This window comes from Hemicordylus capensis, chromosome 5 (genome assembly GCF_027244095.1).
Source record: "Hemicordylus capensis ecotype Gifberg chromosome 5, rHemCap1.1.pri, whole genome shotgun sequence".
Classification (NCBI taxonomy): domain Eukaryota; kingdom Metazoa; phylum Chordata; class Lepidosauria; order Squamata; family Cordylidae; genus Hemicordylus; species Hemicordylus capensis.
The window spans coordinates 44,920,618-44,946,818 of NC_069661.1; the positions used below are offsets into that span (position 1 = coordinate 44,920,618).

The 26,201-nt window shown below is 43.7% G+C and overlaps 1 protein-coding gene and 1 long non-coding RNA gene across 2 annotated transcripts in view; one reads left to right on the forward strand and one right to left on the reverse strand.

Annotated features, from left to right (window-relative positions):
• The window catches only part of PRDM5 (PR/SET domain 5), a 177,789-nt gene that overhangs the window by 140,093 nt on the left and 11,495 nt on the right, over nt 1-26,201 (reverse strand). The window contains exon 3 of the mRNA XM_053258589.1: nt 1,498-1,620. Coding sequence (XP_053114564.1) covers nt 1,498-1,620 — 123 coding nt within the window. The remainder of the gene's footprint in view (nt 1-1,497; nt 1,621-26,201) is intronic.
• LOC128328525 (uncharacterized) lies at nt 12,982-15,027 on the forward strand. The gene is made up of 3 exons (XR_008309269.1): nt 12,982-13,259; nt 13,715-13,936; nt 14,505-15,027. It is a non-coding gene; the product is annotated as an uncharacterized LOC128328525 (long non-coding RNA).

Sequence of the window (26,201 nt, forward strand, 5' to 3'; positions counted from 1 at the left end):
TATCTTGTGGCAGAGAATTCTGTAAGTTAATTATGCATTGTGTGAAAAAGTACTTCCTTTTCTCGGTCCTAAATTTCTTGGCAATCAGTTTCATGGGATAGTTCTAGTGTTATGTGAGAGGAAGAAAAAATTCTCTCTATCCACTTTCTCCACAGCATGTATTATTTTATAGACCTTTATCATGTCACCTCTCCATTGTTTTTTTTCTAAACTAAAAAGCCCCAAGTGCCTTGCCTTGTAAGGAAGGTGCTCCAGGCCGCTGATCATCTTGGTTGCCCTCTTCTGCACCTTTTGCAGTTCTACAATGTCATTCTTAAGACATGATGACCAAAATTATACTCAGTACTCTAAATTTGACTGCACCATAGTTTTATATAAGGGCATTATATTATTAGCAGTTTTATTTTCAATCCACTTCCTAATGGTTCTAAGAATAGAATTGGCCTTTTTCATAGCTGCCGCACATTGTGTCAACACTTTCAATGAGCTGTCCACCATGACCCCAAGATCCCTCTCCTGGTCAGTCACCAACAGGTCAGAGCCCATCCACGTATATGTGAAGTTTGGGTTTTTTGCCCCAATGTGCCTCAATGTTCCACAATGTTACGCTTGCTAACATTGAAGCACATTTGCCATTTTGTCGCCCACTTTCCCAGTTTGGAGAGATCCTTTTGGAGCTCCTTGCAAAATATTTTGGATTTCACCACCCAAATGTACAGGCAGCAGGTTAAAAAAATAATTAATTTCATGAGTATAACCCCTTCCTACCCTAGTTTCCCATTTCCACTTCTTTAGGTTTAAGGTATTATACTCCTAATCCGTATGTAGTAAATATTAAACCATTTAACATATAAAAGCATAATCACTTATGCAGGGTAAGTATTAATGCCACAGCATGCATTTCCATCTTGCATGTTTTATGACATGTGGGAACATCCTGCGTGTTTAGATTATTCTAGCCTCATTTTGTATCTAATAAATTGTATTATTAATTAGATTTTTAAATCTGTGGGTGTCACCTGCTTTATCACTGGAGCCTGGAGCTATTTTCTGGAGTCGCCTGCTTTATAACTGTATTCTTAAGGGTCCCAAGGAAGAGGGAAGGGGATGTCAGCAGCATCCCCCTTTCCCCCTTCGCAACACAACTAGGGTCACAGGTGGCGCATGCGCTGTAGCACTCCTGGACACCGTCATCACAGTAAGCCTACTCTTCTTTAGAAGTAAGCTGTCTAGAAATGATTCTGAAAATACCTTTGCAACATATTGTTTTCTCTATTAAGAAAAAGACTTGGTGATGGTGCTTAGAGTGTTAATTTCTTAAGAACAGAGATTTTAATTATGGCCTGAGATTTTTGCTCCCTCTTACATGTCTGTGTGGCTGCACAGAGCAGTAAACATGGCAAAGAGATTTCCACATTCAACTCATCTGCTCTTTGCTGGAGGAGACAAATGCCAAACAAGTTAGCAACCCTGTAAGAAGATTAAAGACAAATTTACCTGGATGGCAGCCAAGTTCTTCTGCTCCTGGGAGGGTGCTTCATGTACAAAACGCAGCCAGTTAGAATGCCTTGGATTGCTGGCATCCAGAACATAAAGCACCTCACCTTTATTCCCACGAACCTGAAAGGGCAAGAACCATTCAGCAAAACTCAAAACTTTGCAGAACAGGGAAAAATTAAACTCTCCCACTGTAAATCTACAGTCTTTCCAGGTTTTCTATCCTATCCTATCCGATCCGATCCGATCCTACTTATTCCCTCCTCTTGGGATAGGAGGAACAAATCTGCCTCTTTTCCATGACTTTTCATATTCTTCTTCCTTGATCCAGACACCTTTATCACCAATTGACGTTTGTCAACCCATTTGAAAATCCTGGAAATTGTTGCAGATGAAACTCCAGCATGGCATCAACTCTTAGCACCAGCAGGTTCCCAGTAGGGGCATTAGAGGCAGAGAGAGCCAGTAAGGCCATTCCCTCTCTGACCATGCTTTCTCTACTCTACTTCCCTTTGTTAGACTGAGAGTCTCAGGTTTCATTCCCACACTCGCAGAGCGGGGGGGGGGGGCGGGGAGAGAGAGACTTCCTTCTTCTCCCTTCCCCTCTTCCTGTATGTAGCTAGCAACAAGGCATATAGCTCTATCTCCCTGCTGGATTTCCAAAATAAATTATCTTATTTGAAACTTTAACTCCATGTCTCCAGACAATATTAATTATCAGTGCTCCCTAACCTGTATACTTCTGCTGTAGCAGGGGCAAATGAAGAAATCTCCCCTCTAAGTTGGCTAACCAAAATTGCATGCAGGATTTTGCCAACATTATCACAATATTTGATACTACCTAATTTGGAATTGCTGCCTTTGACCACAACCATCCTGTTGTCTCCCTGGCTCCATATTTTACCCCCTCCACATCCATGGGACTTTGGTTTCATAAGAACATAAGAAGAGCCCTGCTAGATCAGGCCCAAGGCCTATCTAGTCCAGCATCCTGTTTCACACAATGGCCCACCAGATGCCTCTGAGAAGCCCACAGGCAAGAGGTGAGGCATGCCCTCTCTCTTGCTGTTGCTCCCCTGCAGCTGGTATTCAGGGACATCTTGCCTCTGAAGCTAGAGGTGGCCTATAGCCACCAGACTAGTAGCCAGTCCTCCATAAATTTGTCTAAACCCCTTTTAAAGCCACCCAAGCTAGTGGCCATCAACACTTTTCCCGTGGCAGAAAATCCCATAGATTAATTATGTGCTGTGTGAAAGAGTACTTCCTTTTGTTGGTCCTAAAATTCCTGGCCTTCAGTTTCATGGGATGACCCCTGGTTCTAGTGCTGTGAGAGAGGGAGAAAAATTTCTCTTTGTCCACTCTCTCTACTCCATGCATAATTGTATACACCTTGATCATGTCTCCCTGTGGTCACTTCTTTTTCAAACTAAAATACCCCACATGCTGTACCCTTGCCTCATTAGGAAGGTGCTCCAGGCCCTTGATCATCTTGGTTGCCCTCTTTTGCACGTTTTCCAGTTCTACAATGTCTTTCTTAAGATACAGTAACCAGAATTGCATGCAGTACTCCAAATGTGACCACACCATAGATAAGGGCATTACTATAGTACCATTTTTATTTTGAATCCACTCCCTAATTATCCATATCATGGAATTAGACTTTTTCACAGTCTAAGCAGACACTTTTAATGAGCTGTCCACCACAACAATATCTCTCTCCTGGTCAGTTAACAACAGCAGCTCAGACCCCATCAGGGTAAATGTGAAGTTGGGAGGCTTTGCCCCAATATGTATACTTTTACACTTGTTAACATTGAATCACTTTTGCCATTTTGTCGCCCACTCACCCAGTTTGGAGAGATCCTTTTGGAGCTCCTCACAATCTATTGTGGATTTCACTATCCTAAATAGTTTAGTGTCATCTGCAAATCTGGCAACTTCACTGCTTACCCCAACTTCTAGATCATTTGTGAATAAGTTATAGAGCACTGTTCCCAGTGCAGATCCCTGGGGAACGCCACTTCTTACTTCCGTCCATTTAGAGAACTGTCCCTTTATACCTACCCTCTGTTTCCTGTCCTTCAACCAGGTACCAATCCACACATGAAACTGTCCCCTTATCCCATGACTGTAACATTTTCTCAAGTCTTTGATGAGAAACTTTGTTAAAAGCTTTTTGAAAGTCGAGGTATACTATGTCCACTGGATCACCTTTATCCACCCACCTGTTGACACTCTGAAAGAACTCCAAAAGGTTGGTGAGGCAGGATTTACCTTTGCAGAAGCCATGCTGCTGCTACTTCAAAAGGGCCTGTTCTTCTATATGCTTAACAATGTTAGCCTTGAGAATGCTGGTCTAAGCATTGTCTTATCAAGAGTTGCTTCCAAACTAAGCCACCTCAGGAATGTGGCCCATACAACAAGCTGTTGGAGGGGACCTGAAGCTAATCCTTACCCGCTGTCACTCTAGGCACAAATGAAACTGAAACTGCCCTGTCAAAAACAAACCCCTAGCCAGCCAGAAATCAAACCCTATAAAAGACTAGCCCTAACAAATTTAGCTTGTCCTTTCTTCCTTGTTGGTCTATTTATTTATTTGCTTGCTCGCTTGCTTCTTTAGGAAAGAAAACAAAAGTCTGCTGCCTCACTTAGTCTCAAGAGCTGCTTCATTCCTGCTATTTGTCTAATATTTTCAGTCTAGCCCTTCCTTTATGCCTTTCTATTCCAACATTTTCTTGGTTCTTTTTTCTTCTGAACTCAGTTTGGCTTCTTTCATTCTGATGTTAAATAGTTTCTGCTGATTTATCCTCAAGAAAAAGATCATAGTGTGAATTATTCCACTGTGCATCCAGTATAATCAGTTCATGATGACTCAGCGTCAATTTCCTTTAAGATACAGCATTAATTTCTGTGAACAGGATGACCTGAGGATGAGAAAATCTCTGTTTGCAGAAGATGCTGCTACATATTCATTGCATATTGTATCTTACATTGGCTGGGTTGACACAATCACAAGAATCCTGGTTAAAAAGATCATCTTCAGGATAGAACCCTATGGAGGTGATCGTTAGAACCCAGAATTTTAGAGCAATCCTGGTCAAACTGCTCCAATTAACCAGCATTTAACTAGAACAGATAACCAGGATTGAAGTGGTTGGACCATTACCCTGAAAATCAGCTCCGCAGGGTTCATTGATCTGGATTAATTTGTGATCATGTGAACCCAGTCACGGTAGTGCTTACATATCTTATTTCATGGGCTTTTCTAGAACAGTAATAAACTGAGGGATATTTCTTTCATATTCCAAATATGATCTTACTCCCTGTACATATGCTACAGCAAGTTTCCACACTGCTTCCTAGTTCTATACACACACTGAGCAAGGACATTGTGTGATTTTCACAGTGCCACCTGCCAGCCAGCTCTTGCATTCCAAGGAGAACCCACCACTTTTCATTACTACTTTTGTGGCAGCAGAGGGGAAAGGACGATTCTTCTCAGAATGGGAGGATTCTTCTCAGAATTTACATGGCTAGCAAATGGCCTCTATGCATGTGCAGAGGCCAGCTGAGTGGCGGAGCCAATCCTCCACTGTAGCGGGTGCTGGTGGCACGCCACTGCTCTGGACAGCTTCCAGGTGCAGCAGCAGGAGAGGTAAGCACTTACAAATTTACAATTAGAGGTGCGTCCCACCACCTCCTCTCTGGCAGAGCCCACACTAGCCACTGCTGTACAGAGGGTAAGATCGTGCAAGAAATGGAAGCATGGAAGCTTGCAGCTGTGTGTATAGGGAGTAAGAGCATGCTTGGAACTTGCATGAAAGCTTTGATCATCCCACAGTTTATTGCTACATGCCCCATGTCAGCAGTTACTTGTGGGGGTTTGCTGGTGGGCTGGATGTTAAAATGAGTAGTTGGGGAAGAAACCAACTCCTAACAGTTATTAATTCTATTGGGAGCGAGCAACCTAAACTCTAAAAGTTGCAGTTTTAATGGGAGAACCATTTCCCCCTAAAAACATCCTTGTTCCCATGTAATGTTTAGAATTTTACTCTGCTAAAGGAGTATGTTATATTATTGTTCAGAAACAGTGGTTCAATAGGATCGGTTTCAATGCAAAGGTGCAAAGTCTTATTTTTATTTCCTAAGGTCTTACAAGACTGAGATAAAATATGAAAAAATATATATGTGTGTGACATATTAATAGACTACGCAGGTTAATATTAATAAACCATGGCCTTCCTTTACAAGCACACTAGAAGAGGCTTCATTTTGTAATATAAAAACAAACGTTCTTACTGAAGTTGCAAAACTGCTGTAACCACATGCTGTGAAGAGCAGTACAGATGTGGGTTTTGAAAGGCAAATGAAGAATAGTAGGGGTTGAAAGTGCTAATGTGAGCACAGATGTGTTTACCTTTTCCCAAACTCTATTTGAATTTGGGCAAGTTGCCAGCAACACGGCTGCAAAGGACTCTAGATCTTTAATAATCTTCACCAGAACATTGCCTTGGGGTAACCAAACACTATTATCTCTAGTGCATCCATCTGTAAGTCACTAGTCCATTTTTTAATTAGACTTGCCTGCTTAGCAAGCAGTTTTTATCCAACTCACCTCTGTTATGAAAGACTAAAATAAAAAGACAGCAAGAAAATTGAGTCCAAAAATGGCTCAAATTTTAATTCTTGTGCTGTAGCCAAAATTAGCCCTCATATAAAGGCTATTCTTGATGTATATCCATACATCCACTTAATGCATGGAGGAGGTGTGAGACCACAGTGGTATGTTTGGTGGGAACCATTTTGTATGGTCATTGACTGATTGATTAAGTGCCGTCAAGTTGGTGTCAACTCTTAGCAACCACATAGATAGATTCTCTCCAGGATGATCTGTCTTCAACTTGGCCTTTAAGGTCTCTCACTGGTGCATTCATTGCTGTCGTGATCGAGTCCATCCACCTTGCTGCTGGTCATCCTCTTCTCTTTCCTTCAGCTTTCCCCAGCATTATGGACTTCTCAAGGGGGCTGGGTCTTTGCATAATATGTCCAAAGTATGATAGTTTGAGCCTGGCCATTTGTGCCTCATGTGAAAATTCTGGATTGATCTTTTCTAGGATCCATTTGTTTGTTTTCCTGGCTTTCCATGGTATCCTCAAAAGTCTTCTCCAGCACCAAAGTTCAGAAGCATCAATGTTTTTTCTAACTTGCTTCTTCAAAGTCCAGCTTTCGCATCCATAGAGTGTCACAGGGAAAACCATGGTCCGAACGATTCTAATCTTTGTAGGTGTAGACATGTCACAGCATCTAAACATCCTTTCCAAGGCCTTCATTGCAACCCTACCAAGTGCTAGTCTGCCACATATTTCTTGACTGCTGGATCCTTTACTGTAAGACGGTCAATCATAAAAGGCAGAAGCTATCCACCACTTCAATGTCTTCATTGGAAATTCTGAGGCTGGTTCCTGTACCTGTTGTCATTAATTTAGTTGTCTTTACATTTAATTGTAGTCCCTCCTTGACTTTCATTACTAGAGCTTGCAGATCATCCGCATTCTCAGCTAAGAGTGGTGTCATCAGCATAGCGCAAGTTATTGATGTTTCTTCCTCCAACTTTAAAATCATGCTCATCTTCTTCCAATCCAGCTCCTCTCAGTATATGTTCAGCATATAAATTGAATAAAGAAGGAGAAAGTATACAGCCGTGTCTTACTCTTTTGCCTATCTGGAACCAGCCTGTTTCACCAGGCTGGACTGTGGCTTCCTGTCCTGTGTATAGATTTCTCATGAGAACAATGAGATGTTCTGGGACACCCATTTTCCTAAGGATATTTCACAACTTGACATGGTCAATGCAATTGAAGGCTTTTCTGTAGTCAATAAAGCACATATTGACTTCTTTCTGGTATTCTTTGGCTTTCTCAGTTATCTAGCATGTATCAGCAATGATGTCTCTTATTCCTTGGCCTTTTCTGAAAACAGCTTGAACATCCGGCATTTCCCTTTCTACGTAGGGTTCTAATCTGCGTTGGATGATCCTGAGCATTATTTTGCTAGCATGTGAAATTAAGGATATTGTGTGATGGTTTGCGCAATCTGTTAAGTCTCCTTTCTTTGGTATGGGTATGTAGACTGACCTCTTCCAATCTGTCGGCCACTGTGGTGTTCTCCAAATTTGTTGGCATAGTTTGGTTAGAGCCTTGACTGACTCTTCTTTTGTTGCCTGCCATATTTCTGTAGCTATTCCATCAATTCTTGTAGCCTTCTGACTTGGTAATGACCAGGGTGCTGATCTAACTTCATCTTCCCATACTAGAGGTTCTTGCAAGTAGGGAATGAGGCCATCCACACAATCACAAATCTTATTCTACCCAGGTTTGGGAGCTGTGTGTGATCCCAATTTCTGATTGTGTGGAAGCAAGGTAAGAGCAAAACCTGGTTAGAAGTGATTGTGTGGAAGCATGGTCAGAGGAAAAGCTGCCCAGATTTTCCTCCTACCTTCCTTCCACAGAATAACTTCTACCCAGGTTTTCCTCTTACCTTGCTTCCACACAATCAGAAATTGGAAGTACACACACCTCCCAAACCCGGGTAGAACACAGTTTTTGATTGTGTGAATGACCTCAATATCTTCTAGAGTATCTTGGATGTTGATGTGCATACGTGATGGGCATACAGCTTCATTAATTTCATCTAATTGAGAATGCAGTTTAAGCAAGACAGGAAGAGTGACTGTCTTATGTCCACTCATCCCCATTCTTTACCCTGAGTACTTATAGATTTGCAGCGTGAATTTAAAGTGCTACTGTTGTTTAATAATACCCTGGGTATATCCGATTTCACCATTAACATCACATGGTCAGCAGTCTGGGGATCCCGTCATCATTTATATAGTGGCGGCTTATTGGGCTTTTGGCTTGATCATGATCACACACTTTCACAACCCACACCTGAGTGTAGAACTTGTTTCTGGAGGTAAAGTTTTACTGGATTTTGTTCTTCCCCCTTCAAGTTTAAAAAACACATTGAAGTCATTCACACAATCACAAACTGGCTTCTACCCAGATTTTGGTTGTGTGGAAGCAAGGTAGGAGGAAAACCTTGTTAGCATTTCCTCCTACCTTGCTTCCACACAATCACTTCTACCCCAGTTTTCCTCTTACCTTGCTTCCACACAACCAAAAACTGGGAACACACACAGTTCCCAAACCCGGGTAGAGCACAGTTTTTGATTGTGTGAATGACCTCCTTATGTATTTTTTAATCTATTTTATATTTTGCAGTTTGTGCAAAATAAAGTCATACTTCCCAATGACCTGCAGATTAAAAAAAAATTTTTTAAGAAATATCATGCTTTCCAATTACCTACAGATACCAAATTTTGTATGAACAATTCTGCCAGCCACTTAAATTAGTTGAATGCACTACTTTTTGCACCAGAATATGCTCAGGAAAAGGTTTAAAAACATTTTTTGTTGTTTTTTAGAAGACATTCTGAATATAATCATATTTTAACTGTTATTGTTCTCAACAGATTTTTAACACTCAGTAATCAGATCAATAATTCCAAAGTGATATCATGCACAGGAAAAGCAGATCTTTCTCAGGTTCAAATTTACTGTGATTTAAGTTTACCATATATGCAGGGCTCAGGGAATCCACTAGTCTACTTGTCTGGCAAGTGAAAAATGATGACTGACAAGCAAAAAATAAAATAAAATCATGACAAGTAATGGACCAACATAGCTCAATGAGTAAATTTTTTGTCTGACTGTTGAACAGAGCCAGCATTTCTTGACACTTGCATGGTCATTATTCAATAAAATGAGTAACATTTGAAGTTGAAATCCTACAAATTTCAAACTGTTCTTTTACTTCCCTTATGGAAGCACATTAATTTAAAAGTTGTATTAAAATGTCTTTAATTTTTTGAACTTTCTTTTAAGTGTAATCTTTGCAAAATGACTAGATATTTGTACATACCTGGGTCTTGCAAAACAGCAAGGTAAGAATTTGAAGGAGCTGCAGAACCAGCAAAAAGTGCCTGCAAATGTAGGGGCCAGGAGACCCACCCCCTCCTGGAGGTCAGGTTGTCCCTGATTGAAAGCAGGTGCCTGAACTGGCCTCCCCCACCTGAGCAGGCCCACTGGCTCCCGAGCAGCCAGGAAAGCAGTTCACTTCCAGTGTTGAAGTTTAGCCCTGACCTGGCATTGCTTCTGCTCCTTGGGTCCTGAAGGCAATGGAGGAAGTTCTGGAGATAGGACAGGAGCCTTGTTGGGGGGACATCAGGTCCCCAGAGCTCCAGGGCTCCTATGACTGCAAGGCAACAAGCTCTGACTGTTCAAGATCTGTCAGATCTAAGAAGCTTTCCTCAGGGCTGGGGTCTCAGCTGGGACATGCTCCTCCTCCTCATAAATCGTATCCTCCAAGTTGGAGTCCTGGGGAATCCTGACAACACTACATGCAAGTTCCATGATTGGAGTTTCCCATATCTTTCAAAAAGCCTTTGCAGGGGGTCGCCAGATTCAATGTCATGGTGATATTGACTCTTTGCCGCCACATCAGTTACTCAGCAGAAATCCCCTCTCAAGCTATTAGTCGTGGAAGGGAAGACATACAGGCACCCATCTAATCTGACCTTCATAGGCAGTTCTCCTTCCTTTTCCCACGTGGATTCAACTGGCCCTGATCCTGGGAGAAGACTACTAGGCAATTTGTACTTCTTTTGACTTAGTTAGTTACCCATGGAAAGGGCCATCTCCCCTCTTCACTGGCAAGCACAGGTAGTCTCAATATGGCAAAGCTTAACAAAAGACACAGAGTAAGCACCCTTGACACTGTTCTTATCTTTAAATAAAACAAAAATAAAAACAAAAACCTGCTCCTAAAGTTTACCAAGCAATAGAAAAGTATTTCCAATTAATTACTCTTTTTCCAGAAAGAGATTTGTTCCCCCAAAGAGATAGATATACGAACAGAGGCGTAACTAGGGAAAACGGCGCCCGGGGCAAGCACTGCAATGGCGCCCCCCGTGCCCCCCCCGCGCGCCCCCCCAACATACTACATTATACTTAGGTTTTTCCTCACAAGCGCCCGCTGCCGCCACCAAGCCAGGCCACTGACTGGCTGCCAGGTGCCAGCAAAGCAATGGGGGGGGGGGGGCACAGGCGGCGCGGAAGGGACCGCTCGTGGGGAAGGGGGCACTGACGCACTCCCTTGACTGCTGCAGCGCTGCTGCACTGAGCAGGAAACATTTGTATTAACAAAAATTTTTAAAAAAAATTAAAAAAATTTGGTCATGGCGGCGCCCCCCACATGACCAGAAAAGATGGCGCCCGGGGCACGTACCCCCCCTGCCCCCCCTATAGTTACGCCTCTGTATACGAATACAACTTATTTCTGGAGATAATAGGATTTGTTTGTGGCTATGCAAAAACAGAATCTGATCCAAAAGTTTTATTTTACATATATTTTATTTTGTTTGGGACAGACGAGAAAGGCCAGTGTTAATTCTGGCATGAATATGGATGAAATTAAAGCTATCATGTTTCAAACAGGCTGACATTTCCACAATAGCATTGGTTTATGCCGTGTTTTCAACATGAAAGGGTTGGAAGCCTGAAGGGACCATTGCAGTACACAAAACTGTACATTATACTAAGCAGACAAGTAAAGCAATCATGAAAATCAGAGCCTTCCTTTGGAAAATAGTATGACTGCAATCCTGCACATAGGCTGTTTACAAGTCAAGGGGATTTAAGAAGCCTAACTGGGTGCAGGATCACAGCCTTAATCTTTATCTTTCACAGTCCTGAAGAAAATTTCAAAAATGGGGTCATAAGCACAGAGTCTAAAAACTGAAGACATGAATCCACAGCTAAAATAATCGAAGTGGTACTGTGCAATTTTTAAAAAACAAACAAACCTGTCTTATGGTTTCTGACCATCTGCAGTAGTTGGTATCTTAAATTTCCATAACATTCTTAACACAAGGACTTCAGCACATTCTTTAATACTGTGGGGAGGTCATTAATATTCCCATTATACAGGCAAATAATCAAGCCAAGTTTCTCTTCCTATGCCACCCAATGGGTTCATTATGAATGAACAGCAATTTGAAGCCAGGTTTCATGGGGCAAAAACCAACAGATGTTACATCATGGACCACAATGGCTATAATAGATAAACCAGCTTATGTAGCATCAAAGACGTAACATGGAAGTGGGGGTGGTTCATGAATAAAGGTTTACATCTTAGCAATATTTACAGCAAACTTTGCAAAGGCCCTTGAGATTCAAATTTACCTCCTTAGAAAAGAGAAAGAGAAAGAAAGCTGCTAACCAACCATATCTTAGATATGTTGCAAATAACAAGCAAATCCAGGCTTCTCTTAAAGCTGCAGGTGCCCTTACTTTATATCACTCACATCTTCTGGGTTTTTTTGGGGGTTTTTAGTTAGAACTGAGTTGTAGGGCCTACTTCTTACTGTGGCGGTAAGCCTGAATCTGAGCCGCACCACTTCAGGGCTCCTTCATACAAAATATTATCTCACACAAAAAACAAAATGTCAAGAATAAGCTTTTCTATGTGAAGGGTTTTTTTGAGGGGTATAGATGAACATTCAGTCATGTGAGCTTGCACCTGCAGTCTGAAGTGAGACATCACACACACTGGCCTATCACCTTACTGAGAACTAGGCCTCAGTTCAGGGCCAAACAAGACAACATGTCTTGGAGAGGAGAGCAGGATCTGTACTGGTTGCATATGAATGGGAGACTAGAAGTGTGAGCACTGTAAGATATTCCCCTCAGGCGATGGAGCCGCTCTGGGAAGAGCAGAAGGTTCAAAGTTCCCTCACTGGCAGCATCTCCAAAATAGGGCTGAGAGAGATTCTTGCCTGCAACCTTGGAGAAGCCACTGCCAGTCTGTGAAGACAATACTGAGCTAGATAGACCAATGGTCTGACTCAGTATATGGCAGATTCCTATGTTCCTAATATGCAAGAGAAGTGAACAGTCTCCCTACAGTTCTTTCTTTCTTTCTTTCTTTCTTTCTCCATATAAGTGAAAAACATGGCAAGCGAAGCTGCCGGTTTCTGTGGAGGACTGACTTTGGGGAAAGGACTGCTTATGTCCTGTCCTGGTTGCCCATGGCATGAGGCATGGATAGTCCACAGGACTTGGGTGAGGTCTGAGGGAGCAAGTTGACTTGACATCAGTCAGAGGAAGATTGAGCCCTTAAGTACCTGTGAGCCTGAACTACGCCTTCTGGGCTCCAGCCCCCTATCTAGAGTGTGGAAACATTAAAGGGGCAGACTTCTGGAGTTTGGCACTCCTCCTCTGCTCTATCTGCTCCTGTCAAACTTGTTAACATGTTGGCATGAAGATATCAGGGGTAGGGCACAATGGTGTGAGAGAGGCCAGCACTGCAGACCACTCAAGTTCCAAGGGTGTTGCTGCAAGGAGCTCAGTCCCTTAGAAAGCTGGGGTTCTCTGATCGGGTGTCAAGGTACTGATCGGGTGTCAAGAAGATGCAGGGCTGGGACTGGGCCGGTCCTGTCTCCTCAGATTCTGGTCTGGTGTCAAGATCCAGGACTGGAGTTGCTGCTGGTCCTACCTCCTTAGCATCTGAGTTAGAGTCACTACTGTGATAAAGGACTGTGTGGATCTGGGCCATGACACTTTGGACCCTTCTTCCTACAGGAAAAAGATGCAAGGATCCTATATATATTCTCTCTCATGGACAGGAAAGCAGTGAAGAAGGAGGTAATTTTGATCAGAAAGGGGGGGGGGAGAAAGAGAAAGGCTTAAACAGACTATCCCCCAGTGACTCTGATGCTGCTTTTTGGTTTAAAAAGTTGAGAGATTGTCAATGCATCTTCAGAATATTGTTTAGTATGGAAAAGAGATAGCAATATAAGGAAAACCGACACTCCATGTTTCAAGCCATGTTTCTACAAGAAAAATTATATTGGATTGGAAATGGTGCTCCAGTGACTATAAATGTTGCAAATTCATTGGCTAGATTATTATTTTGTGATACTCAGGGGTCCAATTGACCCCTCCCCACCACTGCCATGTTTGGGGTTCTACCTGTGGCAGGCCTCAGCAGGGGATGGAGGTAGGCTAGGAATGGGGAGATTCACAGCGCCTTGGTCCCTGCCTCAGATGCCCACATGGCAGCTTCTTTTCACCCTCTTCTGCCTCTGTTTCCTCCCCAGGAGGTCTCTATTGGAATTCTCCTGCTGCTGCTTCTGTGCCCTTCTCACCATGGGCCATGTCTTTAAATAGCCCTCGACAGGCTTCACAGATCTCACAAGAGGACAAAATCCAGTCGCATGGGATTTGAACTTCGGTGAAATCTCAGCCCGGTTTTCAGACTTCCTGAGCCTCTCCCTGGCCTTCACCCATCACTGCCCTATCTTTGCACGACCAGGCCTCTGGTGAGCTTTTGGGTTGAGGTGGTGCGCTTCGGTGAACAGCTATCTCCACCACTGGGGAAGCCATGACATATTTTCAAAGGACTTAGATCTACCCTATGTCTCATCACAGCAAAGGAACAGGAAGTTTGGTTTAATCTTATAAAGCACTATACTGTATTCTAGATCACTTTGGAGTTTATTTTGGCCAGTGAGACTCTGGTTTCTTCTCTCATGGCTGTGTTGGCTCTGCCTGCCTTGATATAATAATGAGAGCCAGCGTGGTGTAGTGGTTAGAGTGCTGGACTAGGACCGGGGAGACCCGAGTTCAAATCCCCATTCAGCCATTAAAAAAACAACTACTAGCTGAGTGACTCTGGGCCAGTCACTTCTCTCTCAGCCTAACCTACTTCACAGGGTTGTTGTGAAAGAGAAACTCAAGTATGTAGTGCACAGCTCTGGGCTCCTTGGAGGAAGAGTGGGATATAAATGTAAATAATAATAATAATAATCAAACACAGGACAATATAACTTTATGCTGAATTCAACTGACTGCAACTTCAAACAAAAATTATGCCATTATATTTTATAGACATCAGCAAGGAAAGCTTTCTCTTCTGTGACATCTGCAGGTCTCATCCAGCAGGCAGAGAAAACAGCGGCGATGGGAGGGAGGGAGGAAGAAGAAGGCAGTGTGCAGGTGAGAAAACTACTGTGGCGGACAGGCAGCGGAGAGGGCAATGTGGCCTCTCTGGCTGGCCTGCCAGCCAAAAGGAAGGATGGCCAGCTGCCAGGTGGAAGGAGGTGGCTGGCCAGCCAGTAGGCTGGCGAAACCAGCAGGCGGGAGGCAGAGAGGGCGGCACACTCCCTCTCCAGCTCGCCTGCCAGCCAAAAGGAAAGATGACCCAGCCACCAGGTGGAAGAAGGTGGCAACTGGCCGGCGGGCGAAACTGGCGGAGAGGGTGGCGCACTCCCTCTCTGCCAGCTGAAAAGAAGGATGGCCCGGCCGGTGGGTGGAAGAAGGTGGTGGCCGGCGGAAGAAGAGAAGGCACTTCCTCTCTGGCCCACCTGCTGGCCAAAAGGAAGGATGGCCCGACGGCAGGAGCATTGAGGGTAGGAGCGTGGTTGGGGAGTGGGGGCTGCTGCACCGGCAGTGGGGATGGGGGAGAACTAGAGGCACAGATGCTCTACGCCCGGCCCAGCTAGTTCTAAAGTAAACTCCTTATGGGCGCAAATGTCCAATACTTGACCACCAGTTTGCCAGCAGTGTTGGCACTGGGGTTCCAACTCTTTAACTAATACAACACAATTACTGAATACAACTGAGTAGGCATTATCTAGTCTTGGTGGATGAATGTCAATCTGGAAGAGAAAAGACAACTGGTAGCTGGATAACTGTTGTAAAGCCTTATGTTAACCTATGTTGCAGTGTGGCACAGGCCACTTACTAGAAGACTCTCCTAAGCTTGTAATGAAATCATGCTGAGTCTGGTCAAAAACATTAGGCACTGGAATGCATTCTGTTGTATTGCTTAAGCAAGCATGTGAATGTGAACCAAAATAAAAAAACTGTTTAGCCAGTGAGGAGAACATGTCAGCACAACAATGATAATAAACAGATGTCTTCTTCTGCCACGCTCAGTAAACACGTTGCTTGCAATTTTGGAGACCATTTTGTGGATTGTTATTGAATAAGAAATGCAAGAAACTATAGTCCCATATAAACAGTAAATATTCCGTGACTAGAATTTAATTTAATTTTGAAACAGAGTACATGAGGCCTAGTGCTGGTTGTTCTTAGCAGCTGCATGTTAGCCTTGCATTGATCTTGAAACTATTGTGCTAGAGCAAGCGCCATTCATTACAGCACAGTTTGATCCAAAAGAGTTGTTTGTTTGTTTGTTTGTTTGTTTGTTTGGCTGATGGATCCAATTGAATGATTTAAGGTTTGTGTTTTCGAAGTGTAAGCTTCAAGTCTACAAAGATAAATGATGTCAAAAATAGGCTTACAGGGGCATATTCACTATTAAGAATAATATTTCCTCAGGAAATCTCTATCTACTAAGTGAGATCAATCTTTGGGACAATATACAAACTTTTCAAGCCAGGAACTTTTGCTTTATTACCATAAAATGTTGGCATATAGAAAACAATTTGTGCCATTTATATTTGTTCAAGAGCGGATTGCAAATCTATTGCTGTATTCCAAAGCATGTGATATCACATAGCAGCAGAGTTAGCAATTATGGCGGCCCACTGAAGGCTGAGATACAGAAACCCTCAAAATCCTGCAGCCAGACTTGCAGAGGAAGGATCAACAAATCCATGTCAAGATAGGATGAATAGAACCTCGTGGAACAATTGTAATACAAGCAGTACAACAAGGTTTATTTATGAGCTGGGGTTATTAATACAGCTTGTAGGCTCTATCACTACTTTACAAAATCTGATCATGATCTAACAAGAGAGCGCAAGTTTGCTTGGTTCTTATGTGCACTGTTCTCTTCCCAAGAATCCGTAGTCTACTCGCTTAAACCTAACAGAACATGAACCCAGGGAAACACTTATCTCCTTACATCTACAGAATATCAAGATGGTAAAAAACTAATCCAATTATTCTTCTAGGAGAGAAACCTTGGTCTTGATGGCTGCCATACAAGTGTCAACTGATGCTTTGCCAGCCACATAATAGCATCTTACTTTGTATGGTCAGGAACCACAATCACCACTCCCTTTTCCAAGCAGCACAGCTAATCAATGACAACAGTCTCTCTGCTCTCCAGAAAAAAACAACACACACACACCTAGGAATAGTGCTGAATACTCTGGAATCCTCTGATTTACAAGTTTGGCCAAGTCACGTCATTTGGTTTTTGGGAGCGCTAACTCAAAATTTAGCATGGTAAACATGATCAAACACTGATCTTTAAAAAACAATGTAGAAAACCAAAAAGTTGAAAACCAGAATTTAAAAGCAAACTTTGAAAATGTTTGAACTTGTTCCAAGATTATGTTAAGGTGCAGCTGCCCACATATGAAAGCTTAAAGGACACTGTGGATTGATAGAACATAAAAAGAAATACATAATATTGTGTTCCAAGAGATGGAGCAACTATAAAACAAACAGACCAAAACAAAAAACAAAAAACCCTTCAAAGTGCAGCATGTCAGAAGGGATGATCTTAGAAAAGAGGACTTTATGCTGATGAGCAGCTTTATTGATGTTACAAGAATCTTCTGAGTTACAAATTCAACTAATATATTTTAAATTGATTTATACCCCTATGCAAGCTCAGATATTTGAATTGTGGGGGAAATGTATGGAGCCTTTACCAAATATTACTTTGCAATGTCCCAGTCTTTGATCATAAAAACTGTAAGATTGATCTAAGACAGTAAATTAGGGCAGAGATGGCAAAAAGTAGCTTAACAATAGCAAGTAAAACTACAATATACCTTCAGCCATGGCTGGCCTTGTGCTAGTGACTTATTGTTCAGCCTCTGTATTCCTCACCTGTAAAACAGGTGTATTAAGTTCCTTTAATTAGGATCTTTGTACAGCTCTGCTGGCCAGCTGTAGATATTTGTGCTCAAATCTTCAATGTGTAATAACAGAGATGTAGATTTCTATTTGTGCACATACAACTTATTCCTTTGTAAGGGCCAAGGGGTGCAGCAGTTAATTGGCTCCATTCCTAAGCCACCATTTTGTGTTTGGCTGCACCCCAGTCAAGCCCCCATTTTGGTCCTGCCTCTGGATTGGTAGATGTTTTGATTCTAGTAAAAAACAATGTAGTTCCTGCAAGTTTGAAGTTTGCCCATCCTTGAATTAGGGTGTTTGGGTGTTAGAACTGCAATCAGTTTGTCAGGGTTTGTCAGAGAACAAGAATAAGAACCAAATGTTTCTTTTGTTTCCTAAAGAAATCAGAGTTAGGGATTGCTCTCAGAAAAAGACTTATTTGGGCAGATGTTTCGATTCTCAGATTTACAGTTTACCAAAAAAAAAAAAAAAAAAACCCCGAGGAAAACCAAGACAGAGTAGATGGAAAATAACTAAATATTTTCTATGATGTGTAATTTCCATCACATTTTATTAATTATTTTATTAATTATTTCCATCACATTTTATTAATTATTTTATATCACCTGGCCCATGACAAAAGCTCAGAACAGGAAATAAGAGATTTAGTAGCCATGAAAAACATCCTCTTGGATTATGATTATAGTCTAATTAATACAACATACAAACCACATATTAAAGTCTCTATTTACTCTTCCAGCGTAAAACTCACTCCATCCCTCTCTCTCCCGCCTCCTCCCTATCAACTTTGCAATGCCTGGACAGATTTTAACCAAATTTGCTGCAGTTGTAGGGACACACAGGGACACCTCAGCATAATTTTTGATGATGTAATTGTTAAATAAGCGATGATTTATTGATCTATGTGCGGGATACTGATTTAGCCTCAGAAGCGTGGGATAGACTGAAAAAGCAATGTGGCCAAGTCTCTGCAAACGCAGCTCTTCTCCTGTATAAAAGGCTATGTGAAAGCAAACTGCAGGAAGGGGGAGGCTTTGAAGCCCACATAGCAAATATCTTAGAAATTAACAGGCTTTTGAAGAGTAACCAATGTGAATTGAATGAAATTATTCTAATTGGGGCAATCCTACAATCCCTGCCTAAAAGTTTTGAACCTCTAATTGTCGCTCTTGAACGGTCTCACTGTGAACTGAAGGTTGATTCAATCGTATCCAGTCTGATAAATTTTAATATAAAGTTGCAGCAGGAGAAATTTGAAAGCGATGGCACTCTGGCACATCTCAGTAGGCAAAGTAATTCCAGCATTAGCAAGCGAAGTAGCCTCATCAGCATATAATTCAAAGAGCAGGAAACTCAGAGGGCACAGACCTGGTCACCATGGCAATGAAGTAAACACAGGGATGAGTCATGGCGAAAAACAAAGAGGGGAGGAGGAGAAGCACGGGCAAGGTGGCTTATCTGAAAGGGAGAGCAATGCCAAAAGCTACATTACCTTTAAAAAGCCAACAAAGGGCCACACTTCCATCCTGGACTCAGGTGCATCCCAGAATATAATCTGTGATCGCAATCTATTTATTGAACTCGATAAAAGCCATAAATCTGTTGTGAACTTAGCAGATTCAAGGAAGCTAAGCATGGCTAGCAAGGGGACAGCAAACGTTCCTTCTCAACCAAAAACAGAAGATAAAAGATCTTCTAGAATGCCTGGGACTGACAGATGCCAATGAAGTCAGCACGCCAATGGACGCTGATTTCTGGAAGCAAGATGAGGACAGCCAGCCTCTACCAGCCAACAATCAATACAGAAAGGCAATTGGAAAACTTTTGTACATAACCACAGTGACAAGGCCAGACATTGCCTCAGCAGTAGGAATCCTGAGCAGAAAAGTGAGTGTGCCAACGAACAAGGACTGGATAGCAGTCAAAAGACTGGGAAGGTACCTGAAAGGCACTGCACATTATGTATTGGAGATTCCAGAAAACAGCAATCCCAAACAAAATATGTAGATGCAGACTGGGGCGAGGACAGAACAGACCGCAAGTCCACAAGTGGACACCTGTTCCTGTATGGAGGTGGAGCCATAACTTGGAGTAGCCGCAAGCAGTCACTGTCAAGGTCTGGCCCATGGCCAGGGAAGTTCACGGCTTGGCTGGACGCTGTCAACTGAATGACGTGCGTTGAATCTCAGCAATGAGTAGGAGTCTGGTGCTGTAATTTATGGAGCAAGCCAAGAGCTCCCAGCTGGTAGGAATTTACGGCTTGTCAGCCCTCAGCAATAGGCGTTTGCTCCTCCTAACAGCTTCTAATTGCATCCTGTGTTTAGAACACCTGCGTTGTTGTGGTGTCAATGGTGTTTCAATGCCTAGTTCTCCCTCCGATTGGTCTCTCACACTTTCTGCTGACTCAGGCTGCTGTGCCTGTTCTAAACCATCAGCTGGATCTATCACAGCTGTCTCAGGAACGCTGAGAGCCGGGCTCTGCCCCTCAGATACTCCTGACTCGGCCAGAAAGCTGCCAGCCTCCCCTTCCTCCTCGCTGTCGGAGCTCAAGGGCATGACAGTCACTTGTTGGGCAATCATCCACAGAAGCGGAGTACGTTTCAGCAAGTGAAGCATGTAGGGAAGGAGTATGGATACACCATCTACTACTGGACTTTGGCATCGAGGAACCAAAGCCCACAGTGATGTTTGAGGACAACTAAAGTTGTATCCAGATTTCCCAAATGGAGAAGATGAAATCTCAAACTAAGCATATTCCCATAAAGTATCACTATGTTCAGGACTTACAAGAAAAAGGGGTGGTCCAGCTGAGGTACTGCTCCACAGAAGAGATGTTGGCAGATGGATTAACCAAGCCATTATCCAAAGACAGATTCCAGATGCTTCGTGAGAAGATGGGAGTCGTGACCAGGTGCGACAGGAGATGAGAAGGGGTGTTGGAGATGAACTTCCAGTGCATCGACCTTTTGCACCAACTGCCCCAATGACCACTAGGGGCATTGGGAGTAGAGACAGTGAGTCAGGGTCTCCCCATCTGTCCCTACTCTATGACCCCTGAACTGACTCTGCAGCACTTCCTGTGCTGAGTCACAATCCTTCCTTTCCTCCTGGAGAGCAGATGGAAACATATCTCTCTCTCCTTACCTATCCACTATGTAGTCCTTTAGATTAGAGATAGGTCTTTCCTATCTAAGTGTATTTAACCAAAAAATATTTAGTGTTTAGTCATACAAGGATCTCCATGTGTTTTCTCTAAACAGCTGTAATATCCAAACCATCCTCTGCTACCTACTCTGTAACTGGAGTGTGTGCTCATTCCTTAGTGCTCTGCTGTTTTACCTATTGTGGGTAAAAATCAACAACCTCTAACAGTAATCCACCTCAATTCAAGATGGCAGATGTGTGAACCTTTGAGGCACAAGTGGGCTAACTTGTGGACTGCCTAACTGATCTGAACCAAATTTAGTACAGTTGTAGTGAGTGTAGGGACACCTCAATGGCATAGTTTGTAATGATGTCATCCAGACTGATTCAAGTTGGTGTACACATGAATGTTTGAGGTGCATGAGGGCTTTATGAACCACCTAACCAATTTGAACCAAATATGCTACAGCTGTAGGGACACATAGGGATACCTCAACAATGTAGTTTGTGATGATCTAATCCACCCCAATTAAAGATAGTGTATGCATGAACATTTGAGGTGCAAATGGGGAATGATCTGGAACAAATTTAGTACAGTTGTAGGGACAGATTGGGATATCTCAATGGCATCGTTTGTGATGATGTCATCCACCCCAATTAAAGATTGTGGACGCATGAATGTCTGAGGTGGAGGCTGGTAATTCTCAATTAAGATTATAGTGAAAAGAAAGTAGACAAATTAGTTCTTACCAGAACTTCTTGTTTAGAGAGTGTTCATGGGCAATGCTTAGTATGGATCAAGTCCCTTGCTGGAGAGTTGCTGCCAGCTGGAGTAGACAGCACTGGGCTAGACAGAGCAATGTTCTGATTCCGTATAAGGCAGCTTCATATGCTCACATAGCAGGACTACATCTCAAGGAACAATTCTCACTGAGAAAATCCTAGCCCTCCAGGAGCAGCCCAAGGTACAGCAGTGCCTGAGGCCAGGTACCAAATGATATCTTGCCCCATAGCCATCGAGGGGGCCAGTCTTCTTATAAAACTGACCCTTGCAAGCTCTGGAAGTGGCAGGGGGGCGGGGACACAGAGAGAAGGTTGCCAGCAACCTTCTTGTACTTCTTTGCAAGAAGCGTAAGGAGAGGCACTCCTGCAAACTTGCAATGATCAGCTCAGTCCCATAGAGCTGCTCTGATGGTGGCAGTGGGAGGGGCATCTTGCTGCTCTGCTGGCACCCCAATCATCCATCACCTGAGGCAAGCACCTCACTTCGCCTCATGAAAGGACTGCCCCAGCAACCTTCCTTTCTCTCTCAGTCTTCCAATCTTCCTTTGTGACTTAATGACGAATTTAGTGTTTTTATAAGTGTTGATTCAACAATTGCAGGGGAGGGGAAACAGGTTTCTCCAAAGGTAATAATTATTTCAACTGTGAATATAACATGTGAATGAGCTTCAGATATAATGGTTGACACAGGTCACAAGAGTACACCAGCTTAGTAGCGTTGCTTTTGCGATTTGCACAAATTGTGTAACAAACAAATAAGCCCGTTGAAAATGAGTTTATTCATGTTTAACACAATTTGCACAAACACAACATTACTAGACTGACATACTCGTGTGCAGTATGTCAGCCGATATGATAAGTGGCTTCCCTAACTGATTCAATCCTATACATACTTAGGAGTAAGCCCTGTTGAACTCAGTGACATCTACCATTAAGGTAACATGCATAGGAACTTGTGGCATGGCTGCATTCCTATTCTCATGTGCCTGGGACAATGAATTTAGTGGGACTTCTGCACAGGATTGGGCTAGACAGCTCTGATCCTATCCATGATTACTTTGAAATAAGTCCCATGCTTAGGATCAGGCGTAATACTGCTGCTCCAGCAGAAAATTCTGCGGGTTCTCCAAGGCACACATGGAACTCATGAGTGACATCATTAGAATCTATATATATAATTCACTTTTGGAAGACTGAATTGAGGACGATGTCCGGAGCTGTGCGGATGCCTGAAGCCATGATTGCCTAATGCCTTGGGAAGGGAAGGGCAGTGAGCTACGGACTGCAGGTGGAATCAGCAGACTCAGGAGACAGAAGAAGAAAGGAGGAAAGGCAGAGGGGAAAGGAGGAATCATTGCCTGGGGAGGGACTGGGAGCAGCAGCGAGGGAGGTGGGAATCAGCAGACTCGGGAACAGAAAAGGAAAGGAAAAGGGAAGGAAAGGCGGAAAAAACCAACCAGAGAGAGGGGGTAGCTGACCACAGAGAGAGGCGCGGGGGGGGGGGGAGAGACAGAACGAGCGAGAGAGGTGTGGAGGAGGAAGAGACAGAGAGAGCGAGAGAGGCGCTGGGAGAGAGACGGAGCGAGCGATAGAGGCGCGGGGGGGAGAGATAGAGCGAGCAAGAGAGGCGGGGGAGACAGAGAGAGCGAGAGAGGCACAGGAGAGAGACAGAGAGAGCAAGAGGCGCTCGAGCGAGAGAGGCGCAGGGGAGAGAGACAGAGCAAGTGAGAGAGGCGCGGGGAGGAGAGGCAGAGTGAGCGAGAGAGGCACGGGGGAGAGACAGAGCGAGCAAGAGAGGCGGGGGGAGAGACACAGCGAGGGAGAGAGACTCGGGGGAGAGGCAGAGAGAGCGAGAGAGGCGCGGGGGGAGAGGCAGAGAGAGCGAGAGGCGCGGGGGGAGAGGCAGAGTGAGTGAGAGGCACGGGGGAGAGGCAGAGTGAGCGAGAGGCACGGGGGAGAGGCAGAGTGAGTGAGAGGCGCGGGGGAGAGGCAGAGTGAGCGAGAGGCGCGGGGGAGAGGCAGAGTGAGCGAGAGATGCGCTGGAGCGAGAGAGGCGTGGGGGAGAAAGACAGAGAGAGGCGCAGGGGGAGAGACAGCGAGCGAGAGAGGCGCAGAGGGGAGAGACAGAGTGAGCGAGAGAGGCGCTGGGGGAGAGACAGAGTGAGCGAGAGAGGCGTGGGGGAGAGACAGAGCGAGCGAGAGAGGCGCTGGGGGAGAGACAGAGCGAGCGAGAGAGGTGCAGAGGGGAGAGACAGAGAGAGCGAGAGAGGCGCTGGGGGAGAGACAGAGAGAGCGAGAGAGGCGCTGGGGGAGAGACAGAGCAAGCGAGAGAGGCGCTGGGGGAGAGACAGAGCAAGCGAGATAGGCACAGGGGCGGGCAGAGAGTGCAAGCGAGAGAGCTGTGGGAGGACCAGCCAAACGAATTCTCCCAACTAAACCCCAAAAGAAAGTAAACTACCGCACAGATGCTCTGTGCGGGTTCAGCTAGTATATAAGAAAAGAACTGATCATCTCCTTGCAGGAGGGTGGATTAGAAAAAATGAAAGGAATACATTATTTAAGCAAACTTGAAACCGCCTAACTGGCAACCCTTCCTCTTAATTTTAAAAAACCCCTCACTTAAACTACAAATAAGTTCTTTAGATCAGTGCTACATCTTTGTTAAAATTATTAATTATTTTAAAATTGCAGATTGATCTTACCAATTCCTGATGACATATGTCTTTTTTTAAAAAAAATCACCAGCCTGACTGTCATTTCTCAAATTACACAAATTATTCTGAAAAATTAGATTTCTCTAAGCAGCAAGATATTAAATGAGCCCAAGGGACCCTGTGGCACTAGGAAAAAACCCTGCAGTTTTGATAATTTGCTTTCAATTGATAGCAACTCCCAAAACAGCAATCCATAAAACATTTACTCTATTAGTCACTGTGAAGCATCTCTCTGCCATATTCCTTATAATGTATTTTTAAGATAATGTGCAGCCCTTGATAACCTCTAGGTACAGCCAGGTTTTTTATGCTGGAATGCAAGGTAGGTTTGACATTCAGTTGACATGGAAACCTCCTGAAAAATGGAGATGTATTTTCATATCAAGATTGGGGGTGGATAAATATTCGAACTTGGATCAATCACATGTGTTTTGTCTCCCCAGAGACTGGAGAGAATATCCCAGGAGATCTTCCAAGGTCTTTAACATAATTCATCAATGTGATTCCTAGATAACCCCTCTTTCGATTGGTGGTATGCCTAAATGTGTGCCTTCATTTGTTTCCTCTTCTTCCAAAGGTCATTAGGACAGCCCCTCCCCTACCTTCCACTATGTGCCCTGAGGGGAGGGCAGAAGAAAAGCCCAGTCCCAGAAATTTATGTTAGCTCCTGAGCTGACTACGGAAGATCTGAGAAAACTCTGCATCTTTATCTTCTTTTCTTTTCTTCTTTCTTTCTTTCTTTCCCCCTCCTTTCCCCCCTTTTTTTCTTTTGCATTTTAAATTGTAAACTGCCTTGAATACTTTGGCAGAAAGGTGGTGTAAATACATGTAATAAGTGATAATAATAGTAAGCCCCAGTTTCTCGGGTAAATTTTCTAAATGCAAGCAAAATGAAAGATGTTAAGTAGAGTCAGTAAGGTTGTTCACACAGCCAAATATGGGAGGGGAGCTTGAGGGAAGGCAGGCAGGCAGGCTGAACAGGGCCCTGCTGCCAGCACACCCAGATGAGTGGCATGGTGGTAATCTGAGCCATGTTTGGGAGAAGGGGGGAGGTAAGTTGGGCCACCAGGTATACCACAATGCACCCCGCAAACAGTGCGGTGCACTGAGAAAGCTCCCTACTGCCGGGCTGCTCCTTCCTCCCAGCTCTCTGATAAAGATGTCCACTGTCAGCTTGGAAACAGCTGTCAGCAGCCCAACAACCCACACAACCAGTGAGTGAGGTCAGAGGCACATGCTTGTCCTCATGGCTCATTATAAGCCTGGGCTTAGAATCAGGGCTATCCAGAGGAGGAGGAGCAGCAGGATAAGGAGCGATCCCAGGGTTTTTCATGACCAGCCTTACCTGGGCTAGCTATCATACTCAGATAAGCCTGGGCGCTTTCCAGATTACCTGCTCAGCAGTGGCAAAATGTTTCCGTTCGGGCAAATCACATTCAAAACATAAATAGCAAAGCACCTAGCAAGGGGAGTAGTCTCACGAAAACCAACAACCGGAAAATACAGCAACATGCAATGTTATAGCAATAAGTTGCATCAATTAAATCAGAAACAAGGCAGCGGAAATGTGAACGGCACCCTGCTGTCAGCGTAGGGATTGTGGTGTCACAACACAGGAAGTGCAGTGACCCTCTTGCAGGGTCTAATCTGGAAAGCGCCCTGGTCATGAGAATGACCTTAGTGTCTGGCTTCCATCTATAAGGATTCTCAATTCCTATTTCAGCAACTATGTGACCTAACTTAGACATGGCTTACAGAAGGCCTATCTCTCAACATGGCGGCAACAGCTGGCTGGTTGTCAAAACCAATTAGATCTGGCAACTTTAAATCATGCTTTAAGCACCCCACACAAGATAACAACTTTTTAGTATAGTGAAATACTCTAGTCAGAAATGTAACACTTCTATATTTTCCCTGTTTCATTGATGTTCACCTGCCCCAACCCCTCACCCCCACCAAAATGCTCATGTAACAAAACCAGGAATTATGGTCTTGATTCCAAATAAAAGCTCGTTCATGTTGCCTGGGATGGTTTTTCCACATATGACCAATATAAAGTAAGATATTATTTTAAAATGAGATTAAATGATGTTTATAGTCTGGGGCT